This window comes from Hemicordylus capensis, chromosome 1 (assembly GCF_027244095.1).
Source record: "Hemicordylus capensis ecotype Gifberg chromosome 1, rHemCap1.1.pri, whole genome shotgun sequence".
NCBI lineage: Eukaryota > Metazoa > Chordata > Lepidosauria > Squamata > Cordylidae > Hemicordylus > Hemicordylus capensis.
Genome location: NC_069657.1, coordinates 114,197,441 through 114,214,575, shown reverse-complemented (window position 1 = coordinate 114,214,575; position 17,135 = coordinate 114,197,441). Strand labels below are relative to the sequence as shown.

The 17,135-nt window shown below is 42.9% G+C and overlaps 1 protein-coding gene across 5 annotated transcripts in view; it reads left to right on the top strand.

The window, feature by feature from the left end:
• Positions 1-16,611, top strand: part of OVCH2 (ovochymase 2) — a 65,510-nt gene extending 48,899 nt beyond the window's left edge. For 2 of the 5 annotated variants that reach the window (XM_053256225.1, XM_053256217.1), the window contains exons 16-23: positions 1,426-1,557; positions 3,266-3,346; positions 3,872-4,058; positions 7,853-7,925; positions 9,756-9,951; positions 10,520-10,671; positions 12,293-12,458; positions 15,558-16,611. In XM_053256225.1, the coding sequence (XP_053112200.1) occupies positions 1,426-1,557; positions 3,266-3,346; positions 3,872-4,058; positions 7,853-7,925; positions 9,756-9,951; positions 10,520-10,671; positions 12,293-12,458; positions 15,558-15,577 (1,007 nt within the window). In that variant the 3' untranslated portion in view covers positions 15,578-16,611. Of the gene's footprint in view, positions 1-1,425; positions 1,558-1,739; positions 1,873-3,265; positions 3,347-3,871; positions 4,059-7,852; positions 7,926-9,755; positions 9,952-10,519; positions 10,672-12,292; positions 12,459-15,557 lie in introns of those variants that run through there. The other 3 variants (XR_008308622.1, XM_053256228.1, XR_008308621.1) reach the window with 2 other exon arrangements.
• Positions 16,612-17,135: the final 524 nt, after the last annotated feature.

The window sequence follows — 17,135 nt, the reverse complement described above, 5'->3', positions numbered from 1 at the left end:
ATGAAAACGACTGGTTTTGGCTGACACCCAGACTGAGCTGGCACTAAGAGGGAAGAGTGATTTCTGCTGCTCTCCCATTCCCACTGTGCCTCCTGAAAACATGTCCCTGAGGGTTGCACTACACTCAGAGAATATTTTGGGGATGCACAGTGGACTTCAAAGGGAAAGAGAGATTGGTGAAAATCACCCCTCTCCAGTAGTGCTAGCACAACATTATTCTGGCTATCAGCCGTTATTATTCTTGGTCTGTTTGTTCACTGGCATGATGTCTGCAGGTAGCTGCAAGGATGGAATAGAGTGTGGATGCATTGGAACATGTTGAAGAGCCTAGAGCAGGTGACTTGGACTACATAACACCTGTGGGTCCTCTAAAACCCAAACAGCAAATCCAGTCTTCTACCACTAGATGCTGATGATGAGCATTATGTGATGCAGAGTGCACATTACACAGAAGCACACAGGAAGAGTGTGCTGGCAGCAGATGCTTTTGCTTATCATCTGGTCTGCCCCAACTGTGTGTAATAAAACAGGGACCTAAGAGCACAACTTGAAGCGCAAAAGGGGCACGTGAATGAGGCACTGAATTTCCCTCTCCTGCAGCTTACCTTCTAGGAGTGCATTGCAAAAATTCCTCCTTCCCTTTAGTATTGAGCCCATCAGGGAGAAATGTGTCTAAGGGGAAGGGAAGTAAGCTACTGAAAGGAATGATGGTTTGACATCCTCTGCCCATGCCCCATATGGCTCTTAACATCGAACCTAGGTTTAAACAAATGAGTATGCACCATCATCATTTGTAGCTTGAGCATGACTTTTACTGGCTGGCTAATCTTGCATTCCAAATACCTGTAACTTACATACTATTATTATGAACCTGTTTGTGTTAGTTTTCAAGTTTATTACGAAAACTAACCAGTGAAAACATAACCACTACAATCCATGGAGACAGCACCACTCAGAACCTGAAAAATGTACAGTATAGTACACCATTCTGCAAATTATTGTAATTTATATCAAGAAATAGTAGTGACCTACCAATGGCGCAGTGGGGAAATGCTTGACTAACAAGCAGAAGGCTGCTGGTTCAAATCCCCGCTGGTATGTTCTCCAGATTATGGGAAACACCTATATCGGGCATCCGCAATATAGGAAGATGCTGAAAGGCATCATCTCATACTGCGAGGGAGGAGGCAATGGTAAACCCCTCCTGTATTCTACCAAAGACAACCACAGGGCTCTGTGGTCACCAGGAGTCGAAATCGACTTGACGGCACACTTAACCTTTACCTTACATATATTTCATGTAAAGGATGTGCAAAACATCAAGGAAACAGTATTCAAGATATCTCTGTTGATTTGGTTTTTCATAGTGAAATGTAACAAATTTGCATCTGTTTAGCTGTGAACCTTTCCACTTACTTTCTTTAGCCCGATCTTGTGGATTTGCTCTCCCAGCACCAGTTTTGAGTTCCTCTAGTCCCATGATGATCAGGTTCCATTCAGATGAAACAGAGACCTTTGGCGGATTCAGAGCCAGATTTGTGTTCATCCATTCAGCAGGTATTTGGGGCGGCGGGGGGGGCGGGGAGGAACCTACCTCCACATTCATGTGCATAAGGTGTTAGTCTACAGTATTGTATTGTGTGTAGGCATTTTATTTACAGCTGCAGCTACCCATTTAAAGCAGCAACAACCCAGCTGCAATCACTTCCCCTCTCTTATCTCCCTATACCTTTTTCTAGAAAATATCCCTGTTTTTCCATTGATTGAAAGAGCTGGTCTTAGATTTCGAAGCTTTGGATTAAATTTATTTTCAACACTGGCTCCAGGTTTGAGCAGGTCCTTGGCAAGTTCTCCCTAAATGGACTCCTCCTACAGCTGTGAGGGGCATTACTTTGGCAGGTTTGTTTTTTTACAAATGCCCCTGAAGTAGGTATTCTGTGTAATAAAAATGGCAATTGCCACTGCCTGACCCATTTTTTGTAGGGGGCTGTTATTTTATTTCCCACTATACCTGGGACCAATGCTAAACTGGGGATGTTGAGGCAAAATCAAAATGGTGGTGGGGCCCAAAGGTAGGCAGGGTCAGCAGTAGGCCATGTGGGGATGATGGAGCCCTGGCAGCTTCCTAACAATGCTGTGTGTGGATGCTAGGTCTGGTTCCTTTTATCTTGGTCATGATTGATTCCCTCAGATTACAGTCATCCCTTGCCAGCCATGGTTTTACCAACCACAGTTTTGAGTATATGCAAATAGGAAATTGTGACAGGTCTTGCCAACCATGACCTGAATATTCATGGTTGGTGATGGAGTTTTTTTAGTGATTGGGTGGGTGGTGGTTTCAGCAGTTTTGGGGTGTTCAGAGTTTCAATCTGCTCATCCCTCTTGGTGACCCTTGTTGACCATGCTGTCCCTTGCCACCTTAAAATGCTTTGAGTGATTTTGGGGGGTGGGGTTCAAAAAATTTACAGAGGTTCAATCTGCTCATTCTTCTTGGTGACTCTTGGCGATATTGCAAGATTTTTTGTGATTTTTAAAAACATTTCAAAGGTATTTTTTCCTTTATTTTTAGGTCTTTTTGCAGTCGTGGTTCCCCTAACTCTCTGTTTCCCATAGACTTTAATGCCTCACCAATCACAAATTTGCCAACAGTGAGGTTTTCCAGAATTGAACCCTAGCAGCTGGCAAGGGAAGACTGTACTTCTCGATCTGAATAATAGAGAGAATTATATATTAAAGTCATATAAATTATTTGTAGTAACTTACCCTGTTACTTACCCTGAATCACATCAGGATGATTCAAGGGTAATATCAGAGAGAATGCATCCAACTGATGATAGCTGACTTGGTCAAGATTGCCATGGGATCTGAACTCTTGTCCACTCCGAATCCCTGCTGCTGTACCATACTGGTTACCAAACATCTAACTTGCCAAACATGATGGGTCCTAGAATGTTAAGGGGATTGAATGGCAGTGCTTGATTTTAATTTTTCATATTGATTACATCTAGCATTTTCAAGCATAATGTCCAAGTTACTTTCTAAGCAATAATTGTCCCCATACTCTGTTAAGTCCCAGCATGATGATACATGGACAAAATATGTAAATGTAATTAAACAGAGGAGACCAAAAGTAACAGGCCTTTAATTAAATGGATTATCGCTGTACGTAGACCCTTAAAAATGACTCATATTTTATTCTTTCTGATGGAAGTCAGAGTTCACATAAGGCATATCGAGAGTGGCTGTGCTCTTTTTATTTTGCTAGATTTGAACCTATCAAATGCAAACACTGAAGTGATTCTTCCTGAAGAAGTAAATGACACTGCAAATGAAACTGACATTCCTGGTAAATCAGCTTGTGTCAAGGTATCCTTTGGTAGGAATGGGGAAGGGATAAATTGAATGTAAAAAGGAGTCCAGGGTTTGGTTTGTAGGTTTTCTTGGGCTGCAATCCTAAACTAAATGGCCGATATGACGGACAGACCTGCATCAATACAGGGGCACACTGGGGCTGCTGCACAACTTGAAAAACAGCCATGACAGTGTCGCATAGCAGGACTGCTGTGGAACGACACATAACTGTTTCCAGGCAGTCATACAAGGCTTCTTCCATGGAAGGAGTGCTGCATGATTGCCTGGAAGCGATTTCAAGTCTTTCCCACAGCAGTGCCATCTCATTACTCATATTTACTCATAATCAAGAGTTCTGAATCCTAAATAAAAGACCTGAATAAGACCTGAAAAGATTGTAGCCTTAAAAGACAAGCTACCCCAAGCAGTATATAGAATCAGACAAATGCAGACAGTTTGATGCTCTCACAAACCTGTTGATAATGTGCATTGATGCTTTTTTCCTGTTCTGCGTTATCAGATGACATTTGTGGAGTCGCATCAAATCAGCCCAGGTTTCTCTTCAGTAGGATAATTGGAGGTGAGGAAGCTGTACCGCATTCTTGGCCTTGGCAGGCCAGCATGCAGATTGCCAGTGAAAATGTCTGCGGAGGAGCAGTTCTGACAAACACGTGGGTGCTCACTGCTGCTCACTGCTTTACATATAGGTATGCATTATTATGGTCTGTAGACTAATAAAGGCATATTGTATTGTATATAGGTAAGCACAATGTGCAAGGGATATTTTAGGATAGAGTGTTACACAGTGCCCACCCACTGGGAAAACATTAGCAAATGCATTACGTTTTGTTCTTGCTGCTAAGAATAAGTCGATACGTCAGCAATGCAATGCACATATTAACTCCAAACTCTCCACAAAAAGACCTTTTATTGTGCAAACAAAGAAAAACTAAAAAGTTGGTAAACATAAAACCACAAGACATTTCAGTGTAAAACGCCATCCTCCGTTAAGTAAAAACAAATGAACACAGATGAAAAACCCGGTCCCCCAGCTGTTAAATTCCTTACATAAGAACAGCCCTGCTGGATCAGGCCCAAGGCCCATCTAGTCCAGCATCCTGTTTGGCACAGTGGCCCACCAGATGCCTCTGGAAGCCACAGGCAAGAGTTGAGGGTATGCCCTCTCGCCTGCCATTACTCCCCTGCAACTGGTACTCAGAGGCATCCTGCCTTTGAGGCTGGAGGTGGCCCACAGTCCTCCAATGCCCTTAGTTGTGATAACACACAGTTCCCTAACCTGTGGAGAGATAATGTGCGAGGGTGGGGTGGGGGGGGGGGAGGAGAAGGGAAAACACTTGATTCTTCTCAGAGCCTAATAAACTTAATGGCATCAGCCACTGCCTCCTGAGCATGAATGTCAGGTCTCAATTTCTCTATAAATGATGCTGCTTTGATTTTTCCTTCAAATGCTGCTTTGATTTTTCCTTTCCTTTTGATTTTTCCTTCCTTCCTTCCTTCCTTCCTTCCCTGTTCACAAATTTCACAGTCTTGTACATCACATCTCCAATCATACAATCTAGAGCTAGATTCATCAAGAACTAGAAAAAGGGCTAGATTCATTAAGGGTTTGCTGGTACTTAAAATACCATTTATTACTGATGGATTTACACGGCAAACCCAGGGAATCTTGGAAAGACAGGGAATTAAGGTGAATGTGGTTTGCACAACACCAATGACACTTAAACAATTGTCAGTTAATTCTAGATTGTATGATAGGAAATGTGATGTACAAGATTGTGAAATTTGTGAACAGGGGGAAGGAAACTGTGGAAAGAAAGGTACAATATATAAAATTGTACGAAATGAGAGAATGAAACCCTGGTCATTGCATATGAGAAAAAAGCATGAAGGCAAAATAGTGCCTACTAAAATATCTATTTTGGGGATTGAAAGGAACTTACAAAGAAGGAAAATCAAGGAAGAATGAGTGGAAGCCCTGTAGCCACAAAAAAGGGTATCCATCTTTTTGCAAAGATTTTAGGGAATCTTTGCTTGATTTGTGTGCTTAGAAGATGTAAACTGGATTAACTAAACCCCATCAAGATATTCCTAAAATAAAGAGATTTTAAAGCAAAAGCGCTGTTCTGTTTTGTTTGCTTGTTGATTTTAACCTCACTGCAAATGCTTCCTTTTGTCCTGTTCTCTGCAGCAGAAAGACTATCCAAACCTAAATTATCCCTCTAATTAAATTTCACTCGTTTCAAGAATACTTTTATTTTAGAAATATGGAAACCTCATTATTTGGGCCAGGGCTGCTCAACTCTGGCCCTCCAGCTGTTTTTGGACTACAACTCCCATAGTCCTCAGCCACTGTGGCCTACACTCAAGGTTTATGGGAGTTGTAGGCCAACATCTGCAGGAGGGCCAAACCTGAGCAGGCCTGATTTTGGCCATCGGTTTATTATTTAGAAGCTCTGGAAAATGCAGAACTCTGAGAATTTACTCTTTAGTGACAGCTTGTGGCCTTTTGGGGCTGTTGCATTTCCTGAGAGCCCAGCTGTGAGGAGCCCAGTCTCCTCTTGTTTATGATAGTGTTTGTTTTCTCTCTTTAGTTCTCTTGTTAATGCTTTCGTAATAAAGCCCTTGATGCTTTATTTTTTGTTATACTCATTCTTGCCTATATATGAGAAGAGTGGGTAGGATCTTTTAAAATTGTATCAGACTTTGTATGATAGCCTAAACATGCTTCTTACCACTTAACAATATTATTGGATTATGGAATAAGCCTGTCTGTGTTTGATTAATGCCTTCCCAGTGTGTTCCTTTATCATGCATATGTGTGTGGGTGTGGTTCATTCATTCTTGTATGGTAGTACTAAATACTAGGTCACTGAGTATGCATGTTCTCATGTATGCTGGAAGTTGGGGAACAAGTTGTTCAAACGGTGTGTAAATGTTTTATATTCCAGGGGTCCAACAATCTTACAGGCCCAGTTTGAATATTGCATCCACCAGCCTAGCATACACAATAAGGATGTTGTGTTCTGTGAATATGCACAACCTTTCCCCTCTCAACACATCTGACTGCCTTTCCGTAACTGTGTGGGTGGTGGTGGAGGTGGGGGATAGTTGTCCACAAACTAGAAGAATCATTTCCCCATTCAACTGCAGAAAGGCAACTGGGTATATTGGGAAGACAGAAGGATGTGCACTCTCACAGAGCACACACATCTTATTGTGTGTGCTGGGGTTGGCAGATGAACCTATCATCTGAACTGGCCCACAGTCAAATGGCTGTGACTTTTTAATCCATTCTTCATCTGGGATCCTGCTCCAAATGCCTCTGCTGCCAGAGATACTACTAGGAACAGGGTCTTTCTACTAGGAGCATCTACTAGGAGCAAGGTCTTTTCAGTGGTGGTACTAGCTTTTGAGAATGACCTTCTGTTGAAGGCTCATGCGGCTCCCATGCTGTGCTCCTTCAGGCAGCAAGTTACAATATGGCCTCTCTGTTATGTTATTTGGAAGGAGCTGAGATTGACAGTTTGCTAGTGGTGTTGCTCTTGGGTTTCTCATTTACTGGTTTGGCGGTTGCTGTCTGTTGGTGCTGTTGCTGTTGTTGGGAATTCTCTCTGGTAAGAGAAACCCTTTTTCTTTATAGCAGAGTGCACAGAGGCACAACACAGCGGAATTTAGTCAGGCATGCGTGTATGCTGAGAGTAAAGTAACTTGGAGCCAGTTCATAGTTTCAAATCAATATATATGGTATTTATTAGAGAACTCAATTCTAGACAGGAAAGTGAGGAGTTAGGATCTCTAATCTATCTAGCTAACTGGATGCAGATGGATTCTGCATCTCTGCACACATGGTGCAGGGGAGAGGAGCTTGCATGTTGCAAGGAAGAAGGAATAGGAAGAGAAGGGGGAGAGGAAGTGCAAAGCAGGAAGGAAGGAAGAGTAGCTAAGAGTAGCAATCTACGATCCAAAGGGATAGTGTCAGAGCAGTAGAGAAGGGATGACCAATGTCTTGACCTTCTAGCCCTCTGACTCACTAGTCTGTCCTCCACTGTCTTTGAGACAAGAGACAGCGCAAAGTCCTTCACTTCCAACAGCTGTTTGGTTGTTTCGGAATTTTTATGATGCTTTGCTATTGTGGTGGTGTTGCTTATGTTTTTATTCTTGCTGTTTGCCCCCTTGTTTTTAGGTTTTCACTCCCTTGGGTTGTCTGTGGCAAGAAAGGTGGAGCAAAAATGTTTTGCAGGGCTTCCCATTGTCACCATTACTCTTTGGTACAACTGTGGAACTGCAACTGTGTACTGTTCGGTACAACAGGTTCCACCACCCTCCAGATGAACCGTATGTGGGTTAGGGCAGTATAAAAATGCATTAAATAAATAAATAAATGTGATATTCTTATGCTTCGGTATAAAAGCATCATATAGTTTACAAACTGTCTGACTGAAACAATCCTGAAGTTTCTTCCATTATATTTTCTTTAAAGGGAACATTACAGAGATCTATGGAGAGTGGTTGTTGGAGTCCATGACATAAAAGCCCAAGAGCAGAATAGTCAGGTTAGTACAAGTTAATCATCATTTATGGAAGAAATAGGTCTGTAAAGTGTAGAACATCACTATTTATTTATGTTTATTTATTTAGGGTTTATTTATGTCAGAGTTTCTAAACAAGTATGAACTTTAGGTCACAAAAAAGGGCAAGTAATGCTGGAGACTGACAGTCTTCCTTAAGAAAGTTGAAAGTGAGTTGAGAAAAATGGAGGAAACCATTTCAATCTGTGATGCCTGATGACATGGACAAGCTGTTGGGGTGGTGTGGTCCACCACTTGTTCTCTAGATCCTTGCCCGACTTGGCTGCTTCTATCTAGCAGGGAGATTGTTGGTGATGGCCTAGTTAATATTATTAACTCATTGCTGAGGGAGGGTAGGGTGCCTCCTTGTTTAAAGGAGGCAATGATTAGACCACTTCTTAAGAAGCCTTCCCTAGATCCCTCAGTAATGGATAATTATAGGCCAGTCTCTAATCTCCCATGGTTGGGCAAGGTGATTGAGAGAGTGTTGGCTAACCAGCTCCAGGCAATTTTGGAGGAAACCAATTATCTAGACCCATTTCAAAACTTTCAAACTTGCTTTAGAGCAGGCTATGGGGTTGAGTTGGCCTTGGTTGGCCTGATGGATGACCTTTACCAGGGAATTGACAGAGGGAGTGTGACTCTGCTGGTTCTTTTGGATCTCTTGGCAGCGTTCAATACCACCGACCATGGTATCCTTCTGGATCACCTGGGGAATTGGGGATAGGAGGTACTGCTTTGCAGTGGTTCTGCTCTTATCTCTCAGGCAGATTCCAGATGGTGGAGCTTCGTGACAGTTGTTCTTCGAAATGGGAGCTATTATACGGAGTCCCTCAGGGCTCCATTCTGTCACCAGTGCTTTTTAACATCTACATGGAACCTCTGGGTGAGGTCATCAGGAGATTTGGTGCTGGGTGTTATCAGTATGCTGATGACACCAAATTTATTTCTCCTCCTCCTCATCATCATCATCATCATCAGGAAATGGCATTCGTTCCCTAAATGCCTACGGGCAGTTGTGGGCTGCATAACAAATTGAAACTGAATCCAAACAAGACAGAGGTGCTCATTCTGGGGATCGGAACTTGGGGGATGAGTTAGATCTTCCTGTTCTGGATAGGGTTACACTTCCCCAGAAGGAACAGGTATGCAGCTTGGGAGCTCTTGGGTCCAGGCCTCACCCTGGTATCTCAGGGTGAGGCCAGGAGCGCTTTCCACCAACTTTGGCTGATTCAGCAGCTGTGTCCATTCCCTTATTATTATTACATTTATATCACGCTCTTCCTCCAAGGAGCCCAGAGTGGTGTACTACATACTTGAGTTTCTCTTTCACAACAACCCTGTGAAGTAGGTTAGGCTGAGAGAGAGGTGACTGGCCCAGAGTCATCCAGCTAGTTTCATGGCTGAATGGGGATTTGAACTCGGGTCTCCCCGGTCCTAGTCCAGGACTCTAACCACCACACCACGCTATAGAGAAGGCCCACCTCCGAGTCGCCACCAGACGAGCTGGTGGTAACTGGAGACAAACCTCCTCAGATGACCTTAATGTGTGGTGGAGATCATGCAGAAGAAAGCGCTCTCTAAGGTAACTCGGGCCTAAGCCGTTCAGGGCTTTAAAGGTAATAACCAGCAAATATATGCAATGTACATGTATGCAAGATAGTGATAATTCCCAAGTAGTAATGGGTAAAGTGGGGGGACTCTTTCTAAAATAATTACTCAACTGTGCTGAATTTGCCTCATACAATTGCATCACCCTGAAATGTGTTCACGGAGCTTCTCATGTAATGTGCTGCCATGCGTTCCCATTTCTAGAGAAGATTGGTGAAGCAGTACATTATGCATCCAAATTTCAACAGCACGACGATGGATTCAGACATTGCACTGGTGCAACTGAGTGAGCCTTTAGAATTCAATCATTATGTTCGTCCTGTGTGCCTACCTGAAAAAGATGAAAAGGTTGAGCCTTCAAGGGTGTGTGTCATTACAGGATGGGGCGTTCATAATGAAGGTATACCTGCTTTCTCTTCCGTAGAAACTTTGTGCTTATCAGTCTGTCAGAATGATTCCTTATTCTTCATCAAAGGGAATTGTAAAAAGGAGAGGTCACAAGTGAAAGCTGTACAAATTTAAATGGCAAAACTGTTAGATGATGTGTGTAAAGGAACATTCTTGGATTGCGTGAGTGAAAAGAAATAATAGGCCATCTCAGACAATACATCCAACCAGTCTTGCTGAATAGGATGGAGCATGCACATGTTTTCTCTCCACCGAGTACATTGTCCTGTTGTCACATAATCATGTGGGGAGGAACATCTGAACCATTGAAGTAAATACTACTTTTTAAAAATGTGTAGTTTTGATACCCCCAGCCTGACATGCAGTTGTGCAGTGGCAGTATAGCATGCCAGGGGGAGAGGAAATGAGCACGCACCCAACTCCTCCTCAAGTGATAGAGGGGCTGGTTGGATGTCTGCCTGACTTGGCACCATGTGTTTTTTTACATCTGAAAAGCATCTATCTCAGACTCACAGATTTTCTGATGGTAAGGTGTTTTTTGTTTTTTTAAATCCCTCAAGGGAAAGAAATATCAAGGAAGCTCCAGCAACTTGAAATTCCTATTTTGCTTTCTGAAGAATGTCAGAAATACTATGTGAACCATCCTGGAGGTGTAAACAAGCAGATGTTCTGTGCTGGATTTCTGGGTGAAAGGGACAAGGATTCATGTGCAGTGAGTTGTCATGGAGAATATAGATATCTTGCTCAGCTCGGAGCTCACAAGGTCTGAAACGATCAATTAGATATTGAAGGGATTTCAGTGGAACATAGGAACATAGAAAACTGCCATATACTGAGTCAGACCATTGGTCTATCTAGCTCAGTATTGTCTTAACAGACTGGCAGCAGTTTCTCCGAGGTTGCAGGCAGGACTCTTTCTAAGCTCTATCTTGGAGAAGCCAGGGAGGGAACTTGAAACCTTCTGCTCTTCCCAGAGCGGCTTCATCCCCTGAGGGAAATATCTTGCAGTGCTTACACATCAAGTCTCCCATTCATATGCAACCAGGGTAGACCCTGCTTAGCTATGGGGACAAGTCATGCATGTTACCACAAGACCAGCTCTCCTCTCCTATTTCACTGGAGAGAAACTAGCCTTGTCTAGAAAATTGCCATTTTCTAATAAAATAATTTGATGGGCTTGTTATAAAGATAAAAATTTGGTTTTTAAAGTTTGGTTCATGTCATGTTTGCAGTATAATTCCCCTGAGGTTTATCCCACAATAGTGTGTCTTACTATGTAAACTCTATGGGAACAGATACTCTATATCTATCTATTTATAGATAGATATATAAACTCTATATCTATCTATCTATATTTAATTATCTAAGGCATACCCATGGCTAATCCCATGTGTGGCAGCTCTCGTGAGAGTTCGGAGAGCTGCCAGATAGGCTAGCCACGGGATGGGTGGGAGGAGGGAAAATGGCGGATGTAGCAGTGGCCAGCTGGAACGGTGTGGAGAAAATGACGGCGGCGGGCGGAAGGCAGCAGAGACGGACAGGGATGGGGGAAGAAGGAGGCGGCAATGGGTGGGCGGGTGGGGGAAGAAGGATGTGGCAACGGGTGGGCAACAAATCGGTGACAGCAGGGAGCGCACAGGGCAAAAGACGACAAACTAGGTTGCAGATGCTCTGCACCCAGCCCAGCTAGTATAGACTATTACCTTGCACTCTGTTCAGAACTGGTATGAATACATATTCTTTGTTGGCAAATAAGAAGAAGCACATGAATGGGTTGAAACTGTTTATAGTGGCGGGCTCAGGAAACAGGAGAGGTATTCTTTTTTGTAGGTTGCTAGCATCAAGAGTAGTCTTCAGACTATAGTTCTGAAATAGGAATGTAAAGCAATAATGATATGCCCTTACGGTGGCTGACATCCAGAGTAATGAACTGCTAGCAGAGAGAGCAAATTTGCAAACAGTTAGCTTACTTGCACTAAAAAATGAGGATTTGCAGAATTGTGCTATAGTCCTCTTGTGCAAATATCACCATTAAAACAAATGAGCCATGCTGCAGTTGCACAACTGTTGCAAAGGCAAGCTTGCAGTTGTGCAACACTAGTTTGGGGTGCAAGCTCCAGACTGGGCACAACTAGCTAGCACAACATCCTTCCACAAACACTTTGTTGCTCTGGATGTCGGCCAATGTCTACATGTAAAGAATACATGTAGTGCCATAAACTATGGTAAACTATAATGTAGAAATCAGAGTCGCATCGATGCCTCTTGACGAATCATTCTTTGCCAATGTACAAATAGATTAGAATCATTGAAGTCATATTCCTTGTCACTAGGGAGATTCTGGAGGACCACTGGTTTGTCCTTCGAAAGAGTCAAGCTACTACACCCTTAATGGAATAATAAGCTGGGGCTTTGGCTGCGGAAGGCAAGGCTATCCGGGAGTCTATACAGACGTTGCTTCTTTCACCAGCTGGATCCATCAGCACATCTATGGAACCAGTAAGTGTATCTACATTCCTTCTAATGTCATCCGCTCCACTAGATATGGGTATCCCTAATCTTGAGAGACACAATTTCCAGAGATGGGTGTTCATTATACAAATGGGGTCAGCACAGAAATGTCACAGTTCTACAACTACTGTTTGCATTTTATGGCTTTGGGGCTTCACTGTTCATAACCTTTCCCCTCTGTACATATATATCTGTGCAATTAGCCCCCACACCAGGCTAATTGGGCAGAGAGGCACCTTTTAAAATGTGTCTTAAACACTCTTATATTTAGCAGAGGGAGAGCAGCTGCTCCTATTCAGCACATAAAAACACAAGAAGAGCCTTAGGAACATAGGAAGCTGCCATGTACTATTGGTCCATCTAGCGCAGTATTGTCTACACAGACTGGGGGCAGCATCTCCAAGGTTAACAGATTATTGTCCTCGGCTCTTGCCTTTAGGCTTCCCAGAGGCATCTGGTGGGCCACTGAGTGAAGCAAGATTCTGGACTAGATCCTTGGGCCTGATCCAGCAGGTCTTTTCTTATGTTATTATTATAATACTTCATACATCTGAAGCAAGCTCTAGGCAGAATTGTCCGAGGAGGATGGAATCTGTCCCTGTCCCTCGAGAGGTTTGATATGCAGAAATCAGCATGTGAAGGTTTTCAGGGCAAGGAGAAAAAATGAACACCTGTTAATTGCTGCAGATCAGGTTGCTTCTACAGGAGCTGGTTCCTAAGTTTGCAACCCTAGCTTATGCTAAAATAAATTAACTTGCAAGATACCACAAAAGACTTCCTTGTTTTTGTTGCAAAGGGCTAAAACAGCTGCTCCTCTCAAATCAGGTATTTTGTTTTGGTCACCTGGAAATTGAAAGGGCATTTGTAGTATCTGGTAACTTGACCTGTGCTTGCTGCTGTTTGTATTTCTGCAAAGACTGTTTCCACATATCTCCCCATGCTGTGCACTGACTGATGTTGAAGATTTATCTTCTTCATGATAAGTGATGAATAATGTCGAAGCAGGGAATCCTTTTGGTTCAACTTGTTTTGTTCAGTTAGAAACTAGATGCTTTGAGAGAATCTAAGTGGCTCAAAGCACCTCTCTCTAAACAGCTTGGGCCCTGGGTACCTTAGGGACTATCTATTCCCAGATGAAGCTACTTACCTGACTAGATTGGCTGGGAGGGCTCTTCTCCACATGCCAACACCTGCTGAGGCCCATTTGTCAAACACGTGGGACAGGGCCTTCTCAGTTATTGCCACCAAGCTGTGGAACTTGCTCTCAGCTGAGACTCACATGTCTCCTTCTCCCCCAGCCTTTAGGAGGAAAGTGAAGACTCCCCTCTTTATTCAGGCTTTTGGCCAATGAGCTGTCCCTTGCTCTTTTTAAATGGTTAGCTGCATTTGTTGTCATTGTTTTGAACTGTTTTTATTGTGATGTTAACTGCCCAGGGGTCTTAGGACAAAAGGTGGTGTATACATATAAATAAATCACCTCTCTAAAAGGTAAACTAGGCATGACTTTAATTATATAATTGACATAGACATGCTTCCTGTTTTTCTGTAAGTAGTATTCATAGGGGGCCCTGATCCAGATGGGCACCGTGGTGAGGGACTTGAATCCTATCCCCTGCCACAATCCCAGTCTTGAATTACCTCCTGCATGCTATTTGCTCTGGGAAATAAAAACTTTCTGTTAATAGAGAATATTGTTCTCCTTTATTTCCCATCCTCCCTGTGTATATTTTCCCATTTCTCTTTTCTACCTTGTCTTTGTTTGTCAATCAGAATTCTTACTCCATCTCTTACTTTCACCAGTTGCTGCCCCCGTTCCAGCACTGGGCCTTGAGGGCTCGTGTAGCTATATTGGTGCTGGAACACTAGTGCAGAATTAACTGAGGTGCTAGCAACAAGCTCTAGGGTATCTTCTAAATAATAGCAAGTAATGGTAACAATTCTTAGTGAGATTTGGCTTACATCATAATTATTTAAGAATATAAGAACAGCCCTGCTGGATCAGGCCCAAGGCCCATCTAGTCCAGCATCCTATTTCATACAGTGGCCCACCAGAGGCCACTGGAAGCCTACAGGCAGGAGTTGAGGGCATGTCCTCTCTCCTGCTGTTACTCCCCTGCAACTGGTACTCAGAGGCATCCTGCCTTTGAGGCTGGAGGTGGCCTATAGCCCTCAGACCAGTAGCTATTGATAGACCTCTCCTGCATGAAGTTATCCATACCCCTCTTAAAGCCATCCACATTGTTGGCTGTCACCACATGTTGTGGCAGAGAATTCCACAAGCTGATTATGCGTTGTGTGAAAAAGTACCTCTGTTTGTTGGTCCTAAATTTCCTGGCAATCAATTTCATGGGATGACCCCTGGTTCTAGTGTTATGTGAGAAGGAGAAGAATTTCTCTCTATCCACTTTCTCCACACCATGCATGATTTTATAGACCTCTATCATGTCTCCCCACAGTTGTCTTCTTTCTAAACTAAATAGCCCCAGGTGTTGTAGCCTTGCCTCATAAGAAAGGTGCTCTAGGCCCCTGATCATCTTGGTTGCCCGCTTCTGCACCTTTTCCAGTTCTACAATGTCCTTTTTAAGATGTGGTGACCAGAATTGTACACAGAACTTCAGGTGTGTCCACACCATAGTTTTGTGTAAAGGCATTATAATATTAGCATATCAATATGATCCCTAGCATGGAATTGGCCTTTTTCACAGCTGTCGCACATTGAGTTGACACTTTCAACAAGCTCTCCACCATGACCCTAAGATTCCTCTCCTGGTCAGTCACCGACAGCTCAGATCCCATCAACATATACCTGAAGTTCGGGTTTTTTGTCCCAATGTGCATCACTTTACACTTGCCAACACTGAAATGCATTTGTCACTTTGTCGCCCACCCACCCCAGTTTGGAGAGATCCTTTTGGAGCTCCTCACAATCCGTTATGGATTTCATTACCCGAAAGAGTTTGGTATCATCTGCAAATTTGGCCACCTCACTGCTTTACAATTATAATTTACAATTATGATGGCATAATTGTTGACTATCTTTATTGTTTTTATGGCACAGCTAGACTAACTGTAGTGTTACTTCTGCAGATTCTTCAAACTGGAAATGAAGATCTTCAGTGAATTTAAGCTTTCAAGAAGACAACAGCTAAATTACAAGGCATAGTACTGTGCATATACAGGAACCAGGTTATGATCTCTAGTGATGCTGCATCTCAGACTGATAGGCAGCATGTTTCTTAATGCAAAATTTAAAAAACAAAGCAAAAACAACCAGAACACCACCCTACAGTTTCCACATGGGTATTCAGTGTGGGTTTGGACATTAACCTCTGGCATTCAGTGTTTGCACATTAATGTCTTGCAAACAAACACTACAGTCTGCACACTTAGTAAGACTCACTGACTGTCGTGGAAATTGCATGTCGATAAACATGCATAGGACTGGGTAGCAAGTGAGTTCACAGTGCTAATGAGATTTTTCAAGGGTATATTTTGGTTTTTTGTCATGTAAAATTGTAAAAGTAGCATTGAATGCATTCGCCTAATTCTCCTCATACAACAACAACAACAACAACAAATATTTATATACCGCTTTTAAAAAAAAATCCAAAGCGGTTTACATAGTGAAATACACAAACAAGTTGGGTCCCTGTCCCCAAAGGGCTCACAATCTTTAAAAAAAGAAAAAGAAAAAGAAAAAGACACCAGCAACAGCCACTGGAGGGATGCTGTGCTGGGGCTGGATAGGGCCAGTTACTCTCCCCCTGCTAAATAAAGAGAGTCATCACATTTAAAATGTGCCTCTTTGCCCGGTTAGCAGGGGTGATTATACCAGATGATCATAACATCAATTTCAGCCAAAAGCAATACATATTCTTCGTTTCCCTTCTCTGTGTAATTGGATCTCAACCAAAAAGGGGAGATTTGCCTATTTCTCACAGGGAGATTCTTGTTCTGCTTCCATATTGGACTATTTATTCATGAATAACAATTTGATTAGTGTGCCTTTTATTTAAATTTTGGTGTGTATTAGTGCTTATTCAGGTGGAAAATGAAGTATTGCATGACTGATGATGATTAGGAGATTTGTTTTTACATAGAATAGACTTCCACCCTATAATAAAATTAACTTTGTGCTGAATGTGAATGTATGTGCTTTAGTTCACTAAATTGCCCAAGCAAAGTTGGTGGGAAGGAAAGTAGAGAGGAAACAAGGGGTGAGGTGGTGGTGGTGTGGTGCTGTGTACATATTTGTAATGTAATGTCAGTTCAAAATAAGATTGAAAGCATCCTTGATGTGATTGTGGATGAAAGAGCCCACCTGGCTAGTATAACTGAGACATAGTTGGGAGAGGCTAGTGGCCCTGTGTGGGCCCATCCTCTTCCCCCAGGATACTCTGTTGTTGGGCAGATTTGGGGAAGTGGACAGGGGTGTGTGTGGAGTGGGTGTGCTCCATAAAAAATAACATCTTCCTTACCAGGATCCCTGTGAAAGCATTGACTTACTGTATATTGAATGCCCTCTAGACTGGGGGCTGGGGATAGATTGGGGATTCTGTTGGTGTACTGTCCACTCCGCTGCCTAATGGACTCCCTAATTGAGCTGACGGAGCTCATCGCTGATTTGATATTGGAATCACCCAGGCTTTTGATGCTTGGTGATTT